At 36.7% G+C, this 26,344-nt stretch overlaps 1 protein-coding gene across 1 annotated transcript in view; it reads left to right on the plus strand.

The window, feature by feature from the left end:
• LOC140163683 (centrosomal protein of 112 kDa-like) overlaps positions 1-26,344 on the plus strand; it is a 105,872-nt gene that overhangs the window by 41,859 nt on the left and 37,669 nt on the right. Inside the window, 14 exon segments of the mRNA XM_072186998.1 lie at positions 4,828-4,971; positions 5,135-5,289; positions 5,959-6,088; positions 7,333-7,425; positions 8,099-8,238; positions 9,135-9,270; positions 9,477-9,584; positions 11,677-11,859; positions 12,345-12,488; positions 13,181-13,267; positions 18,236-18,298; positions 18,538-18,590; positions 19,310-19,406; positions 20,047-20,136. Coding sequence (XP_072043099.1) covers positions 4,828-4,971; positions 5,135-5,289; positions 5,959-6,088; positions 7,333-7,425; positions 8,099-8,238; positions 9,135-9,270; positions 9,477-9,584; positions 11,677-11,859; positions 12,345-12,488; positions 13,181-13,267; positions 18,236-18,298; positions 18,538-18,590; positions 19,310-19,406; positions 20,047-20,136 — 1,623 coding nt within the window.

The raw sequence follows: 26,344 nt of genomic DNA on the forward strand, positions 1-26,344 counted from the left end.
CTGACTTTGAGTAATTCATAGATTACATTGTACATTGTTTTCCTACGCTAGTTACATGTCCCGCCCATGGGGTTCGGGGATTGTGCCGGTTGTCACACTGTACATGATGCTATTGCTGACTTTGAGCGGGGACCTTGTCCCCCTGTTCATAGTTACATGGGGATGAGTAATTCAGATTACAGGAAATTTGCACACTATCCCCTGTTCCTACCCTAGTTACATGAGGGCCGGACTTTAACGGGATCAGTGCTGGGGATGTCACGCTAGTAAAATGTACCTTCCCCCCTAAGTCCCCCTTTGAGTAATTCAGACTGTTCATGATGCTATTGCTGACTTTGAGTAATTCAGATTACACTAGTAATGACCTTGTCCCCTGTTCCTACCCTAGTTACATGATGCTATTGCTGACTTTGAGTAATTCAGATTACACTAGTAATGACCTTGTCCCCCTGTTCCTACCCTAGTTACATGATGCTATTGCTGACTTTGAGTAATTCAGATTACACTAGTAATGACCTTGTCCCCCTGTTCCTACCCTAGTTACATGATGCTATTGCTGACTTTGAGTAATTCAGATTACACTAGTAATGACCTTGTCCCCCTGTTCCTACCCTAGTTACATGATGCTATTGCTGACTTTGAGTAATTCAGATTACACTAGTAATGACCTTGTCCCCCTGTGCCTACCCTAGTTACATGATGCTATTGCTGACTTTGAGTAATTCAGATTACACTAGTAATGACCTTGTCCCCCTGTGCCTACCCTAGTTACATGATGCTATTGCTGACTTTGAGTAATTCAGATTACACTAGTAATGACCTTGTCCCCTGTTCCTACCCTAGTTACATGATGCTATTGCTGACTTTGAGTAATTCAGATTACACTAGTAATGACCTTGTCCCCTGTTCCTACCCTAGTTACATGATGCTATTGCTGACTTTGAGTAATTCAGATTACACTAGTAATGACCTTGTCCCCTGTTCCTACCCTAGTTACATGATGCTATTGCTGACTTTGAGTAATTCAGATTACACTAGTAATGACCTTGTCCCCTGTTCCTACCCTAGTTACATGATGCTATTGCTGACTTTGAGTAATTCAGATTACACTAGTAATGACCTTGTCCCCCCTACCCTAGTTACATGACTTTGAGTAATTCAGATTACACTTAATGACTGTTCCTACCCTAGTTACATGATGCTATTGCTGACTTTGACTAATTCAGATTACACTAGTAATGACCTTGTCCCCCTGTTCCTACCCTAGTTACATGATGCTATTGCTGACTTTGAGTAATTCAGATTACACTAGTAATGACCTTGTCCCCCTGTTCCTACCCTGTTCCTACCCTAGTTACATGATGCTATTGCTGACTTTGAGTAATTCAGATTACACTAGTAATGACCTTGTCCCCCTGTTCCTACCCTAGTTACATGATGCTATTGCTGACTTTGAGTAATTCAGATTACACTAGTAATGACCTTGTCCCCCTGTTCCTACCCTAGTTACATGATGCTATTGCTGACTTTGAGTAATTCAGATTACACTAGTAATGACCTTGTCCCCCTGTTCCTACCCTAGTTACATGATGCTATTGCTGACTTTGAGTAATTCAGATTACACTAGTAATGACCTTGTCCCCCTGTTCCTACCCTAGTTACATGATGCTATTGCTGACTTTGAGTAATTCAGATTACACTAGTAATGACCTTGTCCCCTGTTCCTACCCTAGTTACATGATGCTATTGCTGACTTTGAGTAATTCAGATTACACTAGTAATGACCTTGTCCCCCTGTTCCTACCCTAGTTACATGATGCTATTGCTGACTTTGAGTAATTCAGATTACACTAGTAATGACCTTGTCCCCTGTTCCTACCCTAGTTACATGATGCTATTGCTGACTTTGAGTAATTCAGATTACACTAGTAATGACCTTGTCCCCTGTTCCTACCCTAGTTACATGATGCTATTGCTGACTTTGAGTAATTCAGATTACACTAGTAATGACCTTGTCCCCTGTTCCTACCCTAGTTACATGATGCTATTGCTGACTTTGAGTAATTCAGATTACACTAGTAATGACCTTGTCCCCTGTTCCTACCCTAGTTACATGATGCTATTGCTGACTTTGAGTAATTCAGATTACACTAGTAATGACCTTGTCCCCCTTCTCCTACCCTAGTTACATGATGCTATTGCTGACTTTGAGTAATTCAGATTACACTAGTAATGACCTTGTCCCCCTGTTCCTACCCTAGTTACATGATGCTATTGCTGACTTTGAGTAATTCAGATTACACTAGTAATGACCTTGTCCCCCTTTTCCTACCCTAGTTACATGATGCTATTGCTGACTTTGAGTAATTCAGATTACACTAGTAATGGATTGGTACAGCGGTGTATAGGCAATGAACTTGTATTTAGCATGATCGCTATTGTTGACTACCCTACCCTAGTTACATGATGCTATTGCTGACTTTGAGTAATTCAGATTACACTAGTAATGACCTTGTCCCCCTGTTCCTACCCTAGTTACATGATGCTATTGCTGACTTTGAGTAATTCAGATTACACTAGTAATGACCTTGTCCCCCTGTTCCTACCCTAGTTACATGATGCTATTGCTGACTTTGAGTAATTCAGATTACACTAGTAATGACCTTGTCCCCCTGTTCCTACCCTAGTTACATGATGCTATTGCTGACTTTGAGTAATTCAGATTACACTAGTAATGACCTTGTCCCCTGTTCCTACCCTAGTTACATGATGCTATTGCTGACTTTGAGTAATTCAGATTACACTAGTAATGACCTTGTCCCCTGTTCCTACCCTAGTTACATGATGCTATTGCTGACTTTGAGTAATTCAGATTACACTAGTAATGACCTTGTCCCCTGTTCCTACCCTAGTTACATGATGCTATTGCCTGACTTTACATGATGCTATTGAGTAATTCAGATTACACTAGTAATGACCTTGTCCCCCTGTTCCTACCCTAGTTACATGATGCTATTGCTGACTTTGAGTAATTCAGATTACACTAGTAATGACCTTGTCCCTCTGTTCCTACCCTAGTTACATGATGCTATTGCTGACTTTGAGTAATTCAGATTACACTAGTAATGACCTTGTCCCCTGTTCCTACCCTAGTTACATGATGCTATTGCTGACTTTGAGTAATTCAGATTACACTAGTAATGACCTTGTCCCCTGTTCCTACCCTAGTTACATGATGCTATTGCTGACTTTGAGTAATTCAGATTACACTAGTAATGACCTTGTCCCCCGGTTCCTACCCTAGTTACATGATGCTATTGCTGACTTTGAGTAATTCAGATTACACTAGTAATGACCTTTTCCCCCTGTTCCTACCCTAGTTACATGATGCTATTGCTGACTTTGAGTAATTCAGATTCCACTAGTAATGACCTTGTCCCCTGTTCCTACCCTAGTTACATGATGCTATTGCTGACTTTGAGTAATTCAGATTACACTAGTAATGACCTTGTCCCCCTGTTCCTACCCTAGTTACATGATGCTATTGCTGACTTTGAGTAATTCAGATTACACTAGTAATGACCTTGTCCCCCTGTTCCTACCCTAGTTACATGATGCTATTGCTGACTTTGAGTAATTCAGATTACACTAGTAATGACCTTGTCCCCCTGTTCTTACCCTAGTTACATGATGCTATTGCTGACTTTGAGTAATTCAGATTTACACTAGTAATGACCTTGTCCCCCTGTTCCTACCTACCCTAGTTACATGATGCTATTGCTGACTTTGAGTAATTCAGATTACACTAGTAATGACCTTGTCCCCCTGTTCCTACCCTAGTTACATGATGCTATTGCTGACTTTGAGTAATTCAGATTACACTAGTAATGACCTTGTCCCCCTGTTCCTGCCCTAGTTACATGATGCTATTGCTGACTTTGAGTAATTCAGATTACACTAGTAATGACCTTGTCCCCCTGTTCCTACCCTAGTTACATGATGCTATTGCTGACTTTGAGTAATTCAGATTACACTAGTAATGACCTTGTCCCCTGTTCTTACCCTAGTTACATGATGCTATTGCTGACTTTGATTAATTCAGATTACACTAGTAATGACCTTGTCCCCCTGTTCTTACCCTAGTTACATGATGCTATTGCTGACTTTGAGTAATTCAGATTACACTAGTAATGACCTTGTCCCCCTGTTCCTACCCTAGTTACATGATGCTATTGCTGACTTTGAGTAATTCAGATTACACTAGTAATGACCTTGTCCCCCTGTTCTTACCCTAGTTACATGATGCTATTGCTGACTTTGAGTAATTCAGATTACACTAGTAATGACCTTGTCCCCCTGTTCTTACCCTAGTTACATGATGCTATTGCTGACTTTGAGTAATTCAGATTACACTAGTAATGACCTTGTCCCCCTGTTCCTACCCTAGTTACATGATGCTATTGCTGACTTTGAGTAATTCAGATTACACTAGTAATGACCTTGTCCCCTGTTCCTACCCTAGTTACATGATGCTATTGCTGACTTTGAGTAATTCAGATTACACTAGTAATGACCTTGTCCCCCTGTTCTTACCCTAGTTACATGATGCTATTGCTGACTTTGAGTAATTCAGATTACACTAGTAATGACCTTATCCCCCTGTTCCTACCCTAGTTACATGATGCTATTGCTGACTTTTGAGTAATTCAGATTACACTAGTAATGACCTTGTCCCCCTGTTCCTACCCTAGTTACATGATGCTATTGCTGACTTTGAGTAATTCAGATTACACTAGTAATGACCTTATCCCCCTGTTCCTACCCTAGTTACATGATGCTATTGCTGACTTTGAGCAGGAGAAGTTTGAGATGCAGAAGCAGCATACTAAAGCTATCCAAGAGATATTAGATGATACCAATGCAAGGTTACACAAGATGGAAGAAGAATACAGCACGCAGGTGGAAGATCATGTAAGTAAAAGTCATTTCTGGTATTTTTTAATCAATATCTTCTGTTGAAAAGACCTCACACTTTTTTTTTCTAAAATGAAATTTGGATTACTGTGTCAACTCTGTGTTGATTATTAATATGAGGCTAATTTGAGAAATTGTGTAATTTGAATCACCTCTTTAGGCATCAGTAATCCAGGAATTGGAAGCTAGAATCCAGCAGTTAACAATGGAAGCTGAAACCCATACCAGTAGCAAGACACAGATATCACAGCAAAAAGAAGACTTAGAAATGAGAAACACAAGACTTAGTAAAGAAATAGAAACACTAAGAAATAGGTAAGAGTTTGTGACATCAAGACTTAATTGACCATTTTGGATAACTCCAGAAAGCTTTGGTAAAAGATATTGAAAATATGCCATTTTCGATATGAATATCGTCTGTGCAGGTGATCGTCCAGGTGCATTGGCGATGACATAGTCTTTGGTTCTCTTGCAAAGGCTTGAATACCCAGATATTCAATTTATTATTTTCATCTGGTTAGGGCTGTCTAAAGGTACATTACTCTTATTTTAGGTTACTTTTGAGTGGGCTGCCCACTGTTTGTCCGGCACACTTTTTACATCGTGGGGGTTTGAAATTCCAAAATTCGGAATAAGGTTGGGGGTTAAAATTTTGCTGTATATAAATGATGGGTTTATAAAAAGCGTTGGAGCAAAGTATGAAGCATGTGGGTAAAGCTACCAATTGGACAAATTAATGGTAGTAAAATAAATGTAGTGAATGAAAATTACGGAATTCATACTATTTAATAGAATTGACAATTGCATTATTTTACTGACATTCCTCATCCTGTACTGAATGTAGCAATATTTAGCATAATCCTGTTGCAGGAGGTAGCCAAAGCATTGATTTTGCTTTCAATGTCTTGTGATAACACCCAGGATTTACAGTCATAAAAAAGAATGGTGCATCATAATGTTATATTTCCCCCTCTACATGTATAGGTATAGTGTGCTGGAGAAAGATCTTGTCAAAAGTCAAGAAGATCATTCCCGAGAAACTCGGACGCTCAGAAATAAGATGGATGCTACCGTGGAATTTCTGAAACAAGAACATGCATTAGCTATGAATAAGGTAGGTTGGTAAGTAAAAAAGGAGTATCTGAGGACATATGATGAAACTGATACTGACTTTTGATGGGAGACAGGTGCTTTATTGAATCCGTCTTCTCACAATGTTTAAATGTAGTATCTGCAAGTAAAAAACAGCAGGTACTGCATAGTGGGCTATTCCATTTGAAAGACTTACACCCCCTATGGAAGACATGACTTTAATCTCTCACACAGGGAGTGTGAATTTCATATGGCGTCAACCTATACCAAGACCATACTGGTGTAAATTTATCATTTTAGACAAGCTATTTTACTAGTAACCGTACACTGACTTTTTCTGGCTCCTATCACTTTTCCTATAGAGGATTAAAGCATTGACACAAGTTATAAAAGAGGTATTTGATGCACTATTGTAAGAGTATCTTTACATGCCTCATGCATGATAATCAGAGTTGTAGTCAACTTGAGCATTTCATGGTAGAGTCAAGTCATTTCTAGCAATTTCCCGAGTTGAGTCATTTCATTTTTGAAAAGTCACGTCTCGAGTCATGACTTGTTACAAATCTGATGACAATGCAACGTACTGGCATTCTCAGCACGCTATTTTTCACTATAATGATTGGGATACTAAAACAGTTGTACCCAATTATCTTGTGACTTGTATAAAGCAATACTTGTCTTTTTTGTCAGTTATCAGGCCTAAAAACAGACAAAGTTTGTATTGCCCTTTTCGACCAACCCAAAAGTCTTTAAAAATAAGGTCATTAAAAAATTTTTTTCATATTTGAATGTTCATATATTTGGTATAAAATTGGCAATATGTTTTTGCTGTTTGTAATTTTTAAATAAACCAATTGACCTACCTTGACTTTGGAGCTTTAAGAGCAAGACAAACTGTTTTTAGGCCTTAGGGAGCAACACATTTCCCTGTCTGTCTGTAACAAATCCGGAAGTGTGTCAAAATATCATCCATGTTTTCAAGAGGAGAAATGTAAGCCACATTTAAACCCTCCTATCTTTAACAAAACTATTTTCATTTATAGGATTTCGGCTATCTTTTGGCTTGTTCCTTTTAGTTCAATTTTTACCCTTACAAAAGCCTCATTTACTTGTGCTAAGTCACTTATTAAAATATATTAAAAACAGAAACAAAACAACAACCAGGATTTCTAGTTAACATAAAACATAATGAGAGTTAAGGGTAATAGACCTATACAACAAACATAACAAAGTTGACATTTGTTCCCATTTCATTGTATATGACAGGCAACTGATACCATCCATGAATTAGAACAGCATGTACAGGAACTCAAGAAATCAGTGCAAGAATCAGAACACCAAAGACAGCGACAACTCAGGGTAAGCCAAAGAGATAAATCATGTTGATGGCTGTAAACACATGAATTTAAACCAAAATATATTATTTTTGGCAACATCACTGACCTTTTTTTCGATGCATTAAATGTAGCTTACTAAAATTAACTGATTTGAGACAAAATAAGCTTGAGTGTTGATGAGTGAATTGCATTGGTTGGTAGATGCTGTTCATCTTCTGATTGATTCTCTGCTGATATCTGGGGTAGTTGTCAGCTGATTATGTGTGTTTAAATGCCACTGAATGCATCGATTCCCAACCAGAAGTACACTTTGTTAACAAGATGACGTCACAAATTGGGTGCTCATGATCGATGAGAAATCTGCCTTTTCAGAAATGCCACAAACATTAAAAGTATGATATTTAGACAAATATGGGTCTAAACATTATTTTTTTGTACATTTAAGCTATATACATGTTCATACATCAAAAAGTATTGAAAAATTACTCTTGAAAAATCTTGACATATTGCCTTTAATACACAAGTCTCTCTCTCTCTCTGATGGGTAGGATTTTAAACATGCATTCCGAATAAAATGAAATTATCCCCCATGCATGAATCAAGATGGTGACAACCCTTATTTCGGTGAGTGGGAACCCTATGTTGCTTTGGCATTCTACTTTAATGATTCATGAAAGCAAAATTTTATTTTGCAGGAACTTGAAGCAGAATTAAAACAAGATAGAACTCACTTAGAGACACTGCAAGAGAAGAAATTGAGCAGCGTGAAAGCGGAATTAGACCAGGAGAGACAAGACTCACACAGGCAAAGACAGAAATTAGAGCAAGTAATAAGGTATGAAGTCAACACTGGGACTATATGACCATTCTACACCCCCCCCCCCCCCTTGTGCCAACAATATTCCTTGTGCTCCCACTGCTCCTGGATTGTCTGCCTTGATATTGTACTCGCAACCACCACACCTGTCATGTTCACAGACCAAGTTTTAAGATGCAGACCTTTATAAAAACACTAGTTGTTTTTATAACAATCCCAGGACAAAGAACCGGACTGACAGTGGTAAACTAACAGCCTGCCTAATAATAAGCTATGCCATAATCAATACTTGATCAATATGATGTACACATTCAGTTGAACTCAAAATTATTTATCACAAGTAAAGTTTTTAAAAAAAAAAAAAAAAATGGTTTATATAGGCCTATAAATTAAGAACAGCAAAACCCAAGTACCAGATTTGTTCCATTAACCGCCCATACCCATATAAGCGCCACCCAGTGACTTCATAACAAGCAAACTGATATTAGTTTATTATGCAAATCTGAATCATGGTCTGAAACATGAAACACTGATGATGATAGATAAATATTTTGGGCCTTTTTTTACGTCTTGTTGGCTTAGACAATGTAGAAAATAAACGCCACACAAAATTATTCCGTTAAGCGCCCTGGGCGGTTAATGGAACGAATACGGTATATGTTTGTTATGGACTGCTACATATCTTGGCATTATTAGAATGAGAGGTCACTTACTGAACAAGTCTGATTTTGGAATCTACCAGTGTATTGATCGCAAAATCAGGGGTAAAAATGGACTATGTATTTTGGATTTTCAGCGGGACTTTGCCCCGGGACTTTGTTCCTAACACACACTGTATATCTACACATGCTGAGCAGTGCATGCATCCTCAAATGCAATAGCAAGCTATGTATGTCTTTGTTTTTCCCTGATAGAGAGAAAGACCAACAGTTGAGTAAGTTGGGTGAGCTACAGAGACTACAGTCCCAGCAAGCTGAGCATGCATTAGAAGATTTCAAGTCACAGGTGGAGAGGAATTCAGGCAAGATGTTTGATGACATGAAAAAACAGGTCAGTGAGTCTAGAGTGCTGTAAAAGTGGACATTTTTCTGCTACATTTATTTATGTGTTTTTTTGGGAGTTTGTAAAGAGCAAATAAATTTTTGACAAAAACCAATAAAAATCTTATGGCTACGATAATTGAATAATAGTATATTTTTTTTGTGTGGAAAACCTTGTTTCTAACTGATACATGTATGACCACTTTATTTCATCAGATGTGCCAAGTGGAGGCAGACTTAGCTCAATCCAAAGAACTGCGGGAGAAACAAGCCAGGGAATTTGCCAGACAACAAGATGAACAAAATATTAGACATCAACAACAGGTAAGCTAAACACACACTGAGACTTGTATACATAAAGGCACCAAGAGATGAAATCGGGAACTTAATTGCCCCCTATGCATTATGCTTATGCTAGCTGGCTAGCAGCCTATTCACCCAACACCACATGACATCTGCTCACCCAGCATGTCCAGCTTAGGACACACAGTCTAATGGTAGAAATAATCTGGTTTCTGTAAATTTGGCACAACTTTCAAAGTCATATATTCTTAAAATTATGTGAAAAATGAATATCATTGAAAATAAATGGTGGTACTGACAAAAACAAAAATGATGAAAAGAGCATTTCTTGATCCACAGCATCATCCCCCCCCCCCCCCGGCACTTTTCTCAAAACAAGTTGAGATTTTTGTACCGACCCATTACGTTCTGGTACACCACAAAATTACAACACATTGTCTATGGAGCAGTGTAATACACATAATCATGCATAACTCGCAAAACGTAAAATCGGAATCAACTGAAATTTTGGGGATAAGCTTTTTTTTGTGGATATCTACTGAATAATGTCATAAAAAGAGGATGCTAAGATCACAAAATACTCCTTTAAAGTTATGCAATGGATTTTTCAAGGCTTGATTCCAGAGGGGCGTAAGTTAATAATAGAAACAGCCAAGCGTACTTGGTGTATCAATCTACATGCACAATGACCACGAACCTATGAAACCGTGGCATGTGAGTCATCCTATGTTGCAGGGATAGGGAGGGGGCAACCATGATAGGGGCTGCCAGAGGGGGGGGTGCAGTCGGTTTTCTGCAATTTTCCTATGGTAGGCTATTTTGTAAATTTTCAATTTTTTAAATATTATCCTTATATGATATCTGTTGTGAGATAAATCAATGCCGCTATAGGCTATAATATGCCCAGTAGGCCTACCCTGATTATGCAATATATACAACAATAACTACAACAACAATATCTAATTTGTAAAAAATATTCATAGGCTTATATAGGCCACGCCTATTTAGACTAGTATATAGGCCTATTCCAGAATTATATAATAATAATAAAAAAACGGCAAAAACAATCAATCACGGCAGTCAGAAAGAAAGAAACGAACAAGAAAGCAGACAGAAAAAGAAAAAATTAAGAAAAAAATAGAAAATAATAGAATTGGACCACACCGGGACTCGAACCCGTACTATAGTTGTCCAGCTCAAAACTATTACATAGTCGAGAAGAGTACGAGTCCAGCGCGCTAATCGATTGCGCCACGGAGGGGCTTATGAAAATCGATGGTCTCAAACTGACTATAATATGCAATAGTGCATACAGGCTGTTATGATAAACAAGCGCATTGCCCCTGCAAAGTTGGACGCATCGATGACGAAAAAACTTGTTTTTTGCAAAAGTAGCTTAAATTTGGAATGAAAATCAAATGGTAGAGTAATCGACAGACAGTTGAGAAATAATGTAGGTAGTTAGATGTCAATTAATGTTCTACTATCAAGATATCGATAATGTAACAAAACAGTTTTTTCTCATGCAAGATTCTCGAAAATGTTCCCCAAAATCAGGCTTTTAAAATTAAATCGGTACTGTTAAATAGCAACATTATTTCTTTGATCGATTTGTAATACAATACAAAAAAGAAGAAAACAATCACTCGGCATGGTTTTATACGGGGCGCACATTCGATAAAAATGACATGGAACACGTTTTTATTTTAAAAGGATTTAAACGAAGGATTTTCAAATTTATTCTAAAATTTGTATAAACACACAAAAATAATGTTAAGCTACATCCAATGCACCAACATTTCACTCGCTATGATATTTAATTACTGAGAAAACTCTGTTTTAGAGAACAACTTTATAAGTCTTTTATACGTTTTTTATACGTTTCTTTGTGTAACCTTAAGAATCAATGTTTTAGTTGGTGATGCATCTATCCATAACATCATGCAACATTCGAAAACATTAAAACAGGCATTGCAGCAGAAATTACAGAATTTTACAGTAGATTTAACACAACGCAATGTGAATGCAGTAACACACCATGTCTTGTCTGTCTAGACTCTAGTTAGTGTTACTTTGATGTTATCATCACCAAAATTCCAATTTGCAATCCTAGATAACTGACATACAGAGAGCTCATGAGCAGGAGAAGAACAAGTTGCTGCAGTACCAACGAGCAGAGAAGGAATCCTTACAGATGGAACATAGTCAAGCAATAGAAGACAAAACAGAACAGTTACATTATAGGCTGGAATTAACTGAGAGACAGAGTCAAGAACAACAGGAAAAAGATGCAAAGGTATGGCATTTGCATCCTCTAGAAGACAATATGTAAAGTCTATGTCGGAGCAAGAGATTTATTTCCAAGTTGTTGGGTCCATTTCTTTTCAGATTCCACAAATAATTTGTATGACCAAGGACTTCTTTTTGAAACAATTTGGTTTGAAACTAACTTTGTGCTAAAAAAGCCAGTAATCATTTTAAATTATGATGTAATATTGTCACGGATGTGTAAGTGTCATGGACCAGATGGGGATGTCCTCTTTTGGTGTGTACACTAGCAGTGCATGCTCATCTTGGGTTCGAGGCCCAGCAACCAGCATCACTGGAAGTGACTCAAAGATGGTGCAGAATACTTCAGTGAGTGGTTTGTGACAATTTTTTGATAGTTTATAGTCTCTTTGGCTTCCTCAACACACTTTGCACATGTACAATTTCGAGTCAATATGCACAATTTGATATTCCCACATTACAATTGACTTTTTTTTTTTTTTAATCTTGAAGGCAATGTCAGAGCTGGAGCACCAAGTGCGAGATTTGAGGGAGGAATTAATACAAGGAAACTCATTAAGAAAACAACAACTGGTAGAACTTGGTCTCTTGAGAGAAGAAGAAAAACAGAAAGCCAACAGGGAGTATCAAACAATGGTAAGCTAAATAATATCAACTAAGTTGTGATTTTTTGTGAACAAGATCTAAATACAGTATTCCAGTTGAAATCTATACACCCCTATGGAAGACTTGACCTTAATCTTCCACACATGGAGTGAATTTCAAATGAGGTTACCTGAATGAGTGACTCCATTTGAAATCTGCACCCCCTGTGTGGGAGATTAAGGTCATGTCTTCCATAGGGATGTATGGATTTCAGCTGGAATAGCTCATTATATATTTAAAAAAAGACAATTAGATGAGATCAAAACACCTATATACTTGTGTATCATGCTTTTGTCTCTTGTGTGATCTTATGGCACTTGGCAGTCTTTTTCATATCATACTTTTATTGTTTTGGTTGGTTGTGAGGGATGCTTGTCATAATAGTGTTTCCCTTTGAGCCAGCTCTGAGAGATTGTTTTCCTTGTCTCTGTAATTATTATATATAAATAGGTGAAGATATATAAAAAGGAGCAGAGACTGATCAATTTAACTCCTTTTTTGACAGATTTTGAAAGAAGGTTTTTAAGATTAAAATTTTGCATTTATACAATGTGTAGCAAATATTCATGAACAAAAAAGTCAGATTGCTCTTCAAGATTTGCTGATTACCTACCAATATACAAAAAGGAAGCATGTTGACAATATGCAGTAATACCAAGATCAACTTTGTTCCTTGTATTCAGGTATCACAACTTCAATCAGAAATGGAACAAACTAAATTAAGATTACAGAAAGAACACGGTGCAGAAATGGAAAGAACATTACAACAGGTATGGGTTGTTTCATGTTTGAAATCAATTTTTAGCACAATCCAACTTATTTGTTGAATTAAATTTGAATGTCTGATTATGTTGATATGTCTTTTCTTCATTTTTGACCCCTCAACAATGTGTTATGTGAGGCTTATGTTATGGGTTAGATGGTTGGTCGGATGAGCGGTCAAGGGGGTGGTTGGGTGGGCGGTCGGAAGCAAAAGCATTACTCCACTTTGCAGCCTACCTGCAATAACCAAATAACTTATTTATCAATATTAATGAGCTTTTTTGCATATTTTGCCTGAAATTTGAGTAATTCATTCTGCAGCTTACACGCAGTAACCGACCAACTTCAAACTTTTATGGGTAAAGGTTACAGTAAAGTGTGCTGAGGCTTGTGGATCAACGTCTAGGCGTTATGCCTGTGCGTAGTGCACTATAAATCATTGCGCTTTTTTGTGTGTCATTATTTGCATATTTATGAATATTAATGAGCTTATTTGTATATTTTGCCTGAAATTCCATTAATTAATCCACTCTGCAGCCAACATGCAATCACCGATTAACTTCCAACTCGTAGAGATGATAGCGTATGATCACCTCTTGTACTTACGGACTTACGGAATTGATGGGTAGTGTTTAGGCACTCGCCTTTATATCCCCATATCTTTGCCAATAGTTCTGGAGTTCATGTTTGAATGAGGTAACTGTCAGTGCGTTAATAACTTGCTGAGGCAGGTTATTCCATTCTTCAATGACTCTTTGCGTGAAGAAATCCTTTCTGCAGCGAAGACCTTTATGCAATCTGGGTTTAAAGATCTTCTTGTTGTGTCCTCTTGTGCTGCTGCTTTCATCCACCAATTGAAAAAACTTGTCTGCATTTACCTTCTCTAACCCATTCATGATTTTGTACACCTCTATCAGGTCACCGCGCAATCTTCTCGTCTCCAGTGTAAATAGACCCAGTGCCTCTAATCTCTCTTCATATTGAAGATCTTTCAGTTCTGGAACTAATTTGGTGGCTCTTCTTTGCACTTTTTCGAGAGTAGTAATATCTTTTTTCAATCCTGGATTCCATACTGGAACACAATATTCAAGATGAGGCCGTATGTATGATCTATAAAGAATCTGGAAGGCATCTTGGTCAAAGTGCTTGAATGTCCTTTTAATCACTCGGAGAGAATTCATGGCTTTCTGAGCTGCTTTTGAACATTGGGTGCTGGGCTTGCAGTCATTCGTGATGTACACTCCCAAATCCTTTTCACTCTCAATTTCTTCAAGTGCTGACCCATTCATCTTGTAGCTTCCACCTGGGTTTTTGTTTGTTTGTTTTATTTCTTCTTTTGCCTGGGTTACTCATTCAGTGGATGTTTTAAGGTATCCTCTGTTCTTCCATGAGGCCCAGGGGTTATTGTATCCCATATGCATCACCTTACACTTTGCTGTGTTAAATTTCAGGAGCCATGTTCTAGACCATTCAAGGAGGTTGTCTATGTCTTTCTGCATCGCTTGTACATCATCATTTGAGTTCACACTACTAAATACCTTGGTATCATCCGCAAACATCTGCGCCTCTGATTCAATAACTTCAGGAAGGTCATTTATGTATACTATGAAAAGGAGTGGCCCTAGCACGGATCCTTGCGGAACTCCACTTGTAACTTCTGCTTCTGCTGACTTGCCTTTCCTTACAGCTACATACTGTGATCTCCCACTGAGAAAGCCTTGGATCCAATTCAGTATATTTCCTCTGACTCAGTTTACTCAAAAGTCTCTTGTGTGGCACCGAATCAAAGGCCTTCTGATAATCAAGAAAAACAACGTCTACTCCATTTCCTCTATCAAGGTTGTCTGTTATGTCTTCCAGAGTCTCCAATAAATTTGTAAGGCACGATTTCCCCTTTGAGAAGCCATGTTGTTTTTCTGAAAGTGCACTGTGTTCATCAAGATGCTTTTGAATCTTGTCTTTGATGATCGATTCCATGACCTTGCAAGGGATGCAAGTTAAACTCACAGGTCTGTAATTGCCAGGTTTTGTTCTCGATCCCTTTTGAAGATGGGTGCAACCCTTGCTGTTTTCCAGGCTGCTGGCAAAATTCCTGTGTCAAGTGTTTTCCTGAAGATGAGGTACAAAGGAGTTGCTAATTCTCTGCTACACTCTTGCATAATTCTTGGATGAAATTTATCTGGTCCCGGGCATTTATCACCCTTAAGCTTATTCAATTTCTCTTCAACATCTTCTATACTAAAATCAAAATCACTCAGTTCATCCTCAATAACACTTGGTAGAATTGGTATCTCTCCATCTGGTTCTTTAGTGTACACTGATTGAAAGAAGGAACTCAGTACTTCAGCTGCCTCTGTGTCGTTGTTTGTTCTTGTCCCATCTCCTTTTTCAAGCTGTGTTACTCCAACTTTCACCTTTTGTTTCTCTCTAACGTAACTATAGAACTTTTTCGGTTTCGTCTTGAACTCCTTCATGAGTTCTTTTTCATAGTCTGCTTGTGCTTTCCTGACTATTTGTCTGGTCTTGTTGTTTTGCTTCTTATAATCTGCAAAATCACTATCATTTTGCGTTCTCTTGTATCTTTTATAGAGTTCATACTTCTTTTTGACAGCTCTTTTGACTCCAGATTTCATCCATCGTGGTTTGTTTTTCTTTGCAGGCTTCTTCTTTGGCACATGTTTATCAGTCACACTCTGATACTTGTGTGTTTCAACAGTTGCCATGCACCTTCACTGTCAAGAATGTCCATTTCTTCATTCCACTTGATAGAACTGAAGTCGGCTCTCATATCATTATAGTTTGCTTTGTTTAAATTTGGCTTTGACTCATTGTCATCCTGCAGAGTCTCTATGTCAACATGGCATGTAAAATTCCAAAATAAACCGACATGATCGCTTTTCCCTATGGGGGGTATTTCCTCTAGTTCCCCATCAATCATTGGTTCTTCGTTTGTAAAAACAAGGTCAAGCAACGATGGTCTTTGCCCTCTCTATATCTGGTTGGTTTGGTAACATGCTGAATCCAATAAAGATCTTGAGTAACATCGTAGAATACACTTGCTGGATGTGTGTCACTCGCTTCCAAAAGCCTTCTGTCCACTTGATTTCTTTGAAGTTAAAATCGCCGAAAACAAGGATGTGGCTTCTTCTCATATTATCAATACTCTTCAGTTGATCAAGTAATTTCTCATTATTTGTGTCTGTACTGTTTGGGCTACGATAACAAAGTCCAACAAGTAGAACTTCACTGTTACTTAACTTCACATCACACCATAGTGATGATTCAAAGTTGTTGCTGACTACTTCATGACATTCTGAGACTTGCAGATTGTCACGGAAATACATTAGTAGGCCTCCTCCTTTTGCTGTTGTAGGCTTGTCCTCTCTGAAAAGATTGTACCCACTTAAATTTACTTCTCCATCTAGTACAGAGTCGCCACACCATGATTCTGCAATGCCGATGACATCAGGATCAAGTCTGTCTATGTGCACTAGTAGTTCACTCCGCTTATTCATAATACAGCTGGCGTTTGTGTAAAAGCATTTCAGAGAACTAGGATTGCTACTACCTGTATTTCTGCAAGTCGAACCATCATTTCTTAAGGTAGGACCATCTTTCTGGGTAGCGCTAAACTTCTCATCTGGTTCTGATTCTTTATTGTCTATTTCAATATCACTTATCTTTAGTTTCATAATCTTTGAAGTATCACTTACTTCATGTACTTCTTGTACAGTACTTCCTGTACCTGTGCTGTTGTGCTTGGGTGCAGGTTTTATATACAAGGTTTTCTCTTTCTCCTTTGAAGGATTTGGCTTAACTTTTGCCTGCCTTGTCATCATATCATTGTCACTAGTACCCGGAACTTCCAGGGGTTGGTCAGTCTGCACATCGCCCCTTACCGGAAAGTTCTGGTTTAAACTCACTTCTCCACTGGTCCCTTCTGCTCTTCTGTCATCTGACACTGGCTGGAACTCAGGTGGATAAAAACTTGCTCTCCTTGCAGCAATATCTTCTGACATAGGCAGGTCTATGATACTTGTGGTGCATGGTGCGGTGCTAGTAAAAAGTCTGTATCTTTGTAATTACCATTCTTTGAGCCTGGCTCCTTTTTTGTTGCCACGAAAGGAGCTACTTGTAGTACTTGTTGACGGTACTATTTTTCCTCCACGTATTACAACATCCTCACCATTGCGTCGTCTTTCCTTAAGATCGTCTCTCAACTTTCTGTTCTCTTCACGTTCCTTTGGTGTCATATCAGGTGTGACGTAAATGAAGGATAGAGTATCGTCTTTACTACTGTGAAGTTTCTTGGCATTTGATAACATTTTCTTTTTGTCATTTATGTTATTTAAAGTTACTTTCAATAGTCTTGACCTTCCAGTTGCCATGTCTGACTTCTTACCACACTTACTGTGATCTCTTCGGCACATAATGTACACTCGGCAGAGTCATTTTGATCGTTTAATGAACTTGGTGTATCTACATTACCTCCTTTTGCACCTCTGAGTTTGCTTAAATCATCACCAGCGTCGTCGCCATTTTGATTTTTGTCAATGGCTTTTAGCTTTTTCAATCCGGTACCATCCTCACTGACAGATTTACCTCTAGTATTTGGCATTATGATATAAGATAATGGGGTTTTAGGCTTAAATGAGACCTTATTACTACCATCAAACCGTTTTGGATTCCTCTTCTTTCTTCACTTTTTCAGTCAAAAACGGGAGCAAAACAAAATCACAAATCACACATCCACTATATCGTTGGTAGCACAAACAATAGTTTGTGCTATGTTATTTCCATATTTATTAATATTAATGACTTCATTTGCATATTCCTTGTATTTTACAAACCTTTGTTATTTATAAACCGTTGTTGTGGGGGCCACCTTAATTGCGAACCCCATAATTTTAGTTTGCATGAAGGAATTGTGAATTGTGAAAATCACCTTAAAAAAAACAATGTTTTTTTTCTTTCAGACTAATGATAGATTAAAAGGAATAGAAAAGGAGTACACTCAAAGGCTAGAAAAATCAAATGAGGTAATTATTATATTTATCTATCTTAGTAACACGCCGTCTTAGTGTAGGCCTTAATGAAGGGGGAAAAAAGAGCCACCAACATAATGGTAACGTCAAAATGTGTTTTTTTTTTTCATTATTCAAAACATGATATTCCTTCCAAACAAATATTTACCATTAACATTAATTAAACTATTCCCCCGGTACCCGATTTGAGTGTATTTAATGTCCTGCTTATTTTATTTGTTTACCTTTCACAGACTGTCAGGAATTTACAGGACAAAATAAGTGCATTAAAAGAACAGACAGATAGGTAAGATATCATGGTTTATCCTTCATGCAGACACAATAGCCTATTGTCAAGACTTTTGTGAGAAATTGGACGGCTTTATTCCATAAGCTGTATAATCCTCTGTTGATACTAAGCTAACGCTGAGTACGCCTACATGAAGGTAATACAAACATCATACAGTCAGCACAATGGATAAGGTAACAGTTCATAAATTATGATTTTATAGCCAAAGTGAGGGTTGATTTAGAAAATCACGGTGAGTATAATGACCACAAGGATGTTTCTTTGATTTAAAATTGCAAATGATTCAGTATTAACCAAGTTATGAAACTAAAATCAATAGAAGGTACAGAATCAAAAGTTGTTCTGTTTGTGCACATGACAATAACCTTATTCAACATGTGAATCCAACTTTTGCTTAATATAAACCGGGTCAAATCCATTCACAAATTGACAATGCTTTTGTGGTTGTTATTATTATAGTCCTTATCATTATTATTATTATTAATACTAATGTATACTGGTGCAAATGGCACAAACAATGGAAGATTTGGCACATTTTGATAAGTTATGGTCATAAATTTGGTGTCATTTTTGACAGGAAAGAACAATGTTTGTTTTGATATGAAACAATATGGAATTAGATTTCAAATATTTCTGATATATAGCCCTTTTGTAAAGTTTCCAAACTTTTTTGAGGAGTTTAGATTACCCTGATGACTTTTACTATTTTTTGCCAGTTCTAGACAAAGATTACAACAAGAAGTAGAGGCAAGAATATCACGGATTGAGAATGAGAAAGATGTCTTACGGGAAGAACATGCAGCTTATCTCAAGGTGAATATTTTACCTTACCCAAATGCACTCACAGGTGAACCCCTATGTGCACACAAACACAAAGCGCACACAGATTAATTCTAATATGAAACAAGGTCAGTAAGTGGAGAGACTTTTGTGATGGGAATCCAAAACTGGCAGCAAGTATTCAACTCTGTTCAGTTTGACAGCACCCCCGTTGAAAGTTGTTGCTCCAAAGCAAGGTCTTTGATAACGTGATCAAATGATCATCAAAAGATTGGCTTTCAATTAGCGTTGTGTTTGTTGTTGTTTATTTTGTCTCTTTTACGATCAAAGCAAACAATACAGTCCACTATTAACAATTGTTTAGTGGAAGCTGACATGAAAGAAGTTGATGAGAAAATAAGCACTAAAATGTGTTATATCATGTTGCGTGCACTGTTTACATAACTGATAATGAAAACTAACAATATTTGGGAAAAATAAAAATCTATTTTTAATGCAAATCGCACATTATTGTTTTAAGTGAAAAATAGGTCGGGTCTGGGTTTACAAAGGGGTGGGTTGTAGTAGTTCACATTTTATTTTACTATTAGAGATCCATTACAACATATCCATATGTGCATGTAACCTAGCTGTCTTGCACTAAATGAATTAAATAATACCATCATTATTACAGAGTCTTCATCAAGATGTAGATAAACAGCAGGGACATATGAAACAACTTGAAAGAAGACTAACACAACAACAGTTGGATCATCAAGAACAGGTAAGATGAAAACAAATTCTACTTTTTTTTCTTCTTTTCTGTTTTCCCAAACCCAATTTTATGTATTTGTGATGTTTCAATTTATACATGCTCCAATTTATTCCTCCTCATGGTAAGCCAAATGGGGTGTGTTGTTGTTGTGGTTTAGCATTTTAATAGTGTTAACAATTTTTGACTTCCCTCACTATCAGCATGTGCAAATCTTCATTGTTTCCAATAGGTAACAACACCAAGTGCATTCAAATTTACAAACTCAACCTTGAATATAAAAATGATAATTGGTGAGAAAAAGAGAAACCAAACTAACATTGAAGTTGAAATGTTGCATAGCCTGCGGCTAGCGTCCATTAGCTTCTAGGCATAATGGATTACTTCATGCTCATGTGACTATCATTAATGTGGTCAACTGTTCATGTGCTATGACAATGGAGTAGGGAAGACATTACTGGTCTTTGTTAAGCCCACTATTGAAGTGTAGCATGTTGTTGTCCTCTCAGACCATACAATACATATCCTTTTAAGTGTTTGTTTTGTTTGTTTCTTTGTTTTATTTCTCCTTTAACCTGGGACACTCAATCAGTTGAAAACACAATTAGTCATCTGTTCTTCCTTGAGGCCTAGGGAATGTAGTAATTTCTTTGTTCTTTGAATGTTGTAATTGCCAGACATTTAATTAAGTACTATATAATTATTATGTGACACAATCTGCTCCATGGGGGCCAAAGGAGGCATTTTTGAAAATTGAGTTACTATATAATTTAGTACCTTATGCAACTATTAGGCTATCATATACTGAAAACACCAGAAGTCTAAGCATACTTGGTTCTAAAGTTCTGAAGTTTTGTGATGTCTATTTTGTAATGTATTTTATTTTTACTCCATATTTTTGCCTTTATCTCAATTATAAATTTGCCACCTTTGGTCCCAATTGACCAGGTTGGAATGTGCGACATAAGCTAATAATATAAATATTTGCTGCTCATGAGGGATCTGTGGAATCTATTGGTCTCCGAGGTGAACTGGAGACCATGGGCCTACTATTTTCCAGAGACCGCCAGGTTGAAATGTTACCTACTTACCTCACTTCTTAACATCTTATACTGGCTTCCGGTTAGACAAAAAGTGCTATTCAAGATACTCTTCTACAAATCCTTGCAAGACCAAAGTCCTCATTACATATCAAACTGTACAAAGATGCCTTGCCATGCCCAAATTCAGTAACATTAACTGGTTACAGGATGTTCTACATCACAGCAGCTAAAGCATGGAACTCACTTCCTTGGACATCAGAAAACAACATCTCACTTCAAGAAATTTTTAACAACTCATTTGTTTGCTATGTTTTCTCTTGAGTTGTGTAATATTTGTATTAAAGCACAGTGGTTTCCATAGTAAATGGGGCCCTAAATGTCTATAAATGTAAGTGTACAGATAGGCATACCTGTATGTATAGCTCGCAGTCAGTTTTGAAAAGAGTAGGGTACTTGCAGCTTGGATTTTACCAATTAATGCTCAAGTTATTTGCAAGTTGAAACGTCTTTGAAACAGATAACTGCAAGTGAAGGTGATAGCAGTCCTAATGTTTTGATGCTACTTGGACATGTGTGTCAAGACATCATCTATGGAGGTAGTGAGTTGCCATACTACTACAGAGCAAATCTGATACAGTTGATCCTTGCCTTCTAGTATCTGTGCTCTATCAGATCGCATGACCTTGATGTGAAAATCCAAAGATACAACTTGGTCTCCCACAGAAGATTATTTCTCCCATAGTCTGCAGGCATTTGGAATACTGTACCATTACAGTAGCATCAAACCAAGATTTTCAGATCTTCAAGTGGGAGGTTAATTAGCACCAATTCCTCAAAGTTACCTAAATTGATGACTGCTGTTTATGCCTAAATGAGCTTTGAAATGAAAAAACAATTCGAATAAAAAAAATACCAGTAGTGCTGAGAGATGTTTGTAATGTTAAATGATAAAATAGATGAGGATCTGCTACAACATGTAACACAGCCAGGTTAAAATCAGATGGGAAGCACAGAGGATACTGCCCTCTATGTTTGACTGTATATTTTCCCCCACACAATTTTCTTTCCTTTTCTCTCCAATTCATATCTACTGTTCATAAAAATACATATTCTCATAATCATATAATAATCTTTCAAAATTGTATTTAATCTTATTCTGGGTATAATTATGATAAATGATTGAACGATGAATATTACATTCAAGTGATTTATTATTAGCACTGTTATTATTACATCAAAACACAGCAGTTGTCTTCGTACATGCCAATTTAGATTTTTTAATCCAAGTTACAGAACTTAGTTTTTGCTCTAAAATCATTTTTATTTTCAGAGACATGCGAATAGTATGTAGTGGTTTGCTCAAAAGTGAAAACATTATACAAGGAGCATCCCTCACAACAAACCAAACAAAAATTACAAGAAAATAATGAAAATTTACTGGACAAAGATATACAGGGAAAAAAACAAGAGGCAAGAAGCAAACACAATAGTTAATACCGTAAATACAAATTTTCCATAATATCGTCTTTAAATGCGGGTTTGCAACCACTGCCGTAATTTCGTTGTGATGGATCATAATTGCCCCATATTTGCCATTTGTGCATATTTTTCCATAGTTGATTTGTAAGAGTTTCATTAAAATTCTGTAACTGAGGTTTCTCAACCATTACAGTTTAATACTATTACAGGGTTTTTACTTCTAGATTTGGGAGATTTATATAAATATCAAATTCATTTATATCCCTGATACACACAGTACTATAATCATCTCCATATAAATTACATCATATTTCAGGTGTACATGTATATAAGATTACAAGAGTGAGAAGCAAAAATGTGATCAGCTTTCCAGTGGTGCCACAGTCTCAATATGTGATGTGTAGCATTTAGTTGCTAAGATGATGCCTGACCTAGAAATGAGTCCTATAGGATGATGGCACCTGTCTGCATTAGGGTTGCATGACATAGTCAGCTATTCTCTCTCTCTCTCTGTCAGGTGGCGCTGTGTAGCGCTGCTGTGGTCTTCACAAGAGTACGCCATCTCACTCGATCTGATGCCAAGTGTGTTGCACCTTGCATTCCTTGGTTAGAAACCAGCTTCACATCATTTGTCCAAGATGTTGGTGGACGTCCTCTTCATCGTCGGCCTTCCATGGCCCCTTGCAAAATTTGTTTAGTCAGCTATTATAGGTGACTGAGTCATAGTTGCAGTCTTTTGACTATGGTATGGTAACAGTCAACTATCTATTGTGAATTTATGTATGCGGGAACATTTACATAAAATATGGGTAAACTCACAGGATATTCAAGTAAAATCAAGAAACCTCTCAACTGCTTGTTAAAGTTTGTTTGGCTTATAATAGGCAAAAAATAAGTGAGTAAATGAGTAAGACTCATAACATCTGTATGTTGATATAGGATGACGATACGCCGTAATTTGTCCCTAGTGCATTAAATCACCATTTTGCGATATTTTCTACCCTGTATCATAATTTTGGTACGTAATAAGTGAAACATGATGTTTGGTAGTGTACATTACAACTAATCAATCCTGCCAATCAAACAGCACACAAGTTCTATGTAGGACAGCGTTCAGGCTTTGACTTACGTTTGGCAGACAGAATGGTGGAAAGATATCCTACATAAAGGAACATTTTCTAGGGTGAAATTTTGTGTAGAAACTGAATCTGACATAAAAAAATGCATAATTATCAACTTGAACATTTTCCCCATAGCACTGTACAGGCATATTTCTGCCCAAAATCCTCAAATTTGAGCAAAATATTGCTGTTTAAAAAATAAGTCCTTCAAAATGGAGATACTTAGGGCTAAACAAAAACATGTTGATCTAGAGAAAGATATTGGAAAGAGCAACATGTTCTTTGTTTAGCCTTACACCTCCCAGTTTTGAAGGACTTATTTTTTTAACAAAATCCATTACTTTTTTCACGTCCTCAAAATTCATGTGGGGGTAGCATATTGCAAGTTATTTTCTTTTCTGTAAATCTAGCTTACTTATTTGTTATATCACCATTTAGCTATTGAAAAAAAAAAAAAAAAGACACTTTTAAAAAACATCCTATAGCTTACACCATTATGGAGATATGGCCTTTTCAAATCGAAAATGAGGCGAATATTATACTTTTTTTTTAAATCAATTGTCACCCGAACTTTTGAAGGGATCCCATTCAATGCTTTTAATAACCCTTGTTACACAATTAGCATAGAAAATTAAGCACTATTTGATAGTGTTCATGTGCATACACTCACAGGAAATTAGCAAGTCAAAAATTTTGTCACCCAAAACAGCCATTTTCAGCCAAAATCTGAAAAAAATGATTATTCTCAAAAAATATAAAAAATGGGGAGTTTTAAGTGCCAAAACTAGATGATATTTTACCCTTGGAAACATATAAACAATCAAGAATTTTGATTGTTTTCACCCCTAAATAATTTTTTCACACATTTGTCCGCCAAATGTAAGTCAAAGCTTGAACGCTGTTGTAGTGAAGTTTAACCAAAAAATATGCCTCAAATTTCAGAATTGTAACATTTTTTTATGGTTAGATGTTGAGAAAACCATCCCTAAAGCACAGCTGCTACATCAGCCCTTTTTCCCAATTTCTTTTTGTTTTGTTTTATTTAGATCAACCAGGTGTTGTTCTGTGAATGAAAACACTACTATTGTTATTTTTTCACCAGATAAGTTGTACCAATTCTGTGGTGTGATATATGCTGTGATAGATCAACAGACACTAACAGTTAGGAATTCTTTGACCTGTTTAATGCTTTGCAAACTGGCCATAGGCTTCAACATAAAAAGTTCCAAGGTCTAAAATATTTTCTTAAAACAAGAGCTATCTCAAGAACCACTGAACCATCACTGAGTTTGTTTGTGCTCATTTTAATGCATTTTTCATGCCGATTCCAAATATGGTCATGCAAATGCTCAATTCTGAAATATTTTAAAAGAAAATTTGGCACTTGTCGTCTGCAGTGTGGGGAGAATTAATTGTCTGACCTATATGATCAGAGTGCCCTATTTATGCTCATTGATCAATCAATTTTGGTAGCAGTTAGGCAATCAATTTTGTACAGAATATAGAATATATCTTCATGTCTACTTGAGTATATTATTTTATAAGTTAATGACTGAATAACTAAAGAGTATTTTAGCACACCTGCATATACTTATATATTTTGTACTCTCCTTACAAAAAAGATTTTTGATGCTTTTCTTTATTTTCTGGTATATATGTATCATTGACAGTTATAGTGTATTTAAACATAATTATATAGCAAGTGCCATTCATTATGTGTCTGAAATAAATCACATGCTTTTTGTCTTATATTCACTCTTGCTACTGTGAACATAAAAATCTTTAAGCCTCTCAAAACATAACAGGCACCTGTATCCCCTTAAAAGAAAACCATAGTGTCTCATCTATTATGTGTCACAATGTCAGAATAAATAAATTGCTATTTCTTTGACCTTTCAAAAATCTCTTGCAAATAATATATTAAAAAAAATCTTAAAGTCATTATACCCTGACAAGCACCCTCTGCATCCCTTAATGATAGCAAGTATCATTCATTATGTATCAGCAATAAATCACCTGCTATTACCTTGTGAAGTCATATGGAGGCATCTTGACATAGACTAAGCTGTGTGCAATTAGTAATATTAATATGAATCATAAATGATATCTAGATTAATGACTGCCCTGGTAATAACGCATCCTACGCAACATTTATCATACACTTTAATATGGAATATGATTAGCATGCAAAATGAGTTGTAAATCTCTTTTTACATATTCTTTTATGGGTATTAAATACCGCCTGCCTGTGTATTTTTTCCTGACATGTTTTTGTTGTTGAAAATTTACACATAATCAAACAAGAATGGTTTGAATAATAATACTGATGTTAATCAATATCTATAAACATTATATTATTTAATGTGTCATCTTTGTGTCACATTATAGGGTTAAAGTAATGAATGAGCAAAACCGCAGGAAACAGGTGAAAATTTATTTCAAATATAGTATCATCACAGCCAAGTATGCTAGAGACATGCTGTCTGTTGTTAGCATGACTGTACAATGTATGTATTACCCGTGGGTTCAGTTTGTATTTGAAGCTAGGACGTATGACCGTTCCAGGATTTGAAAATG

The sequence above is a fragment of the Amphiura filiformis genome, chromosome 11 (assembly GCF_039555335.1).
Source record: "Amphiura filiformis chromosome 11, Afil_fr2py, whole genome shotgun sequence".
Taxonomy (NCBI): Eukaryota; Metazoa; Echinodermata; class Ophiuroidea; order Amphilepidida; family Amphiuridae; genus Amphiura; species Amphiura filiformis.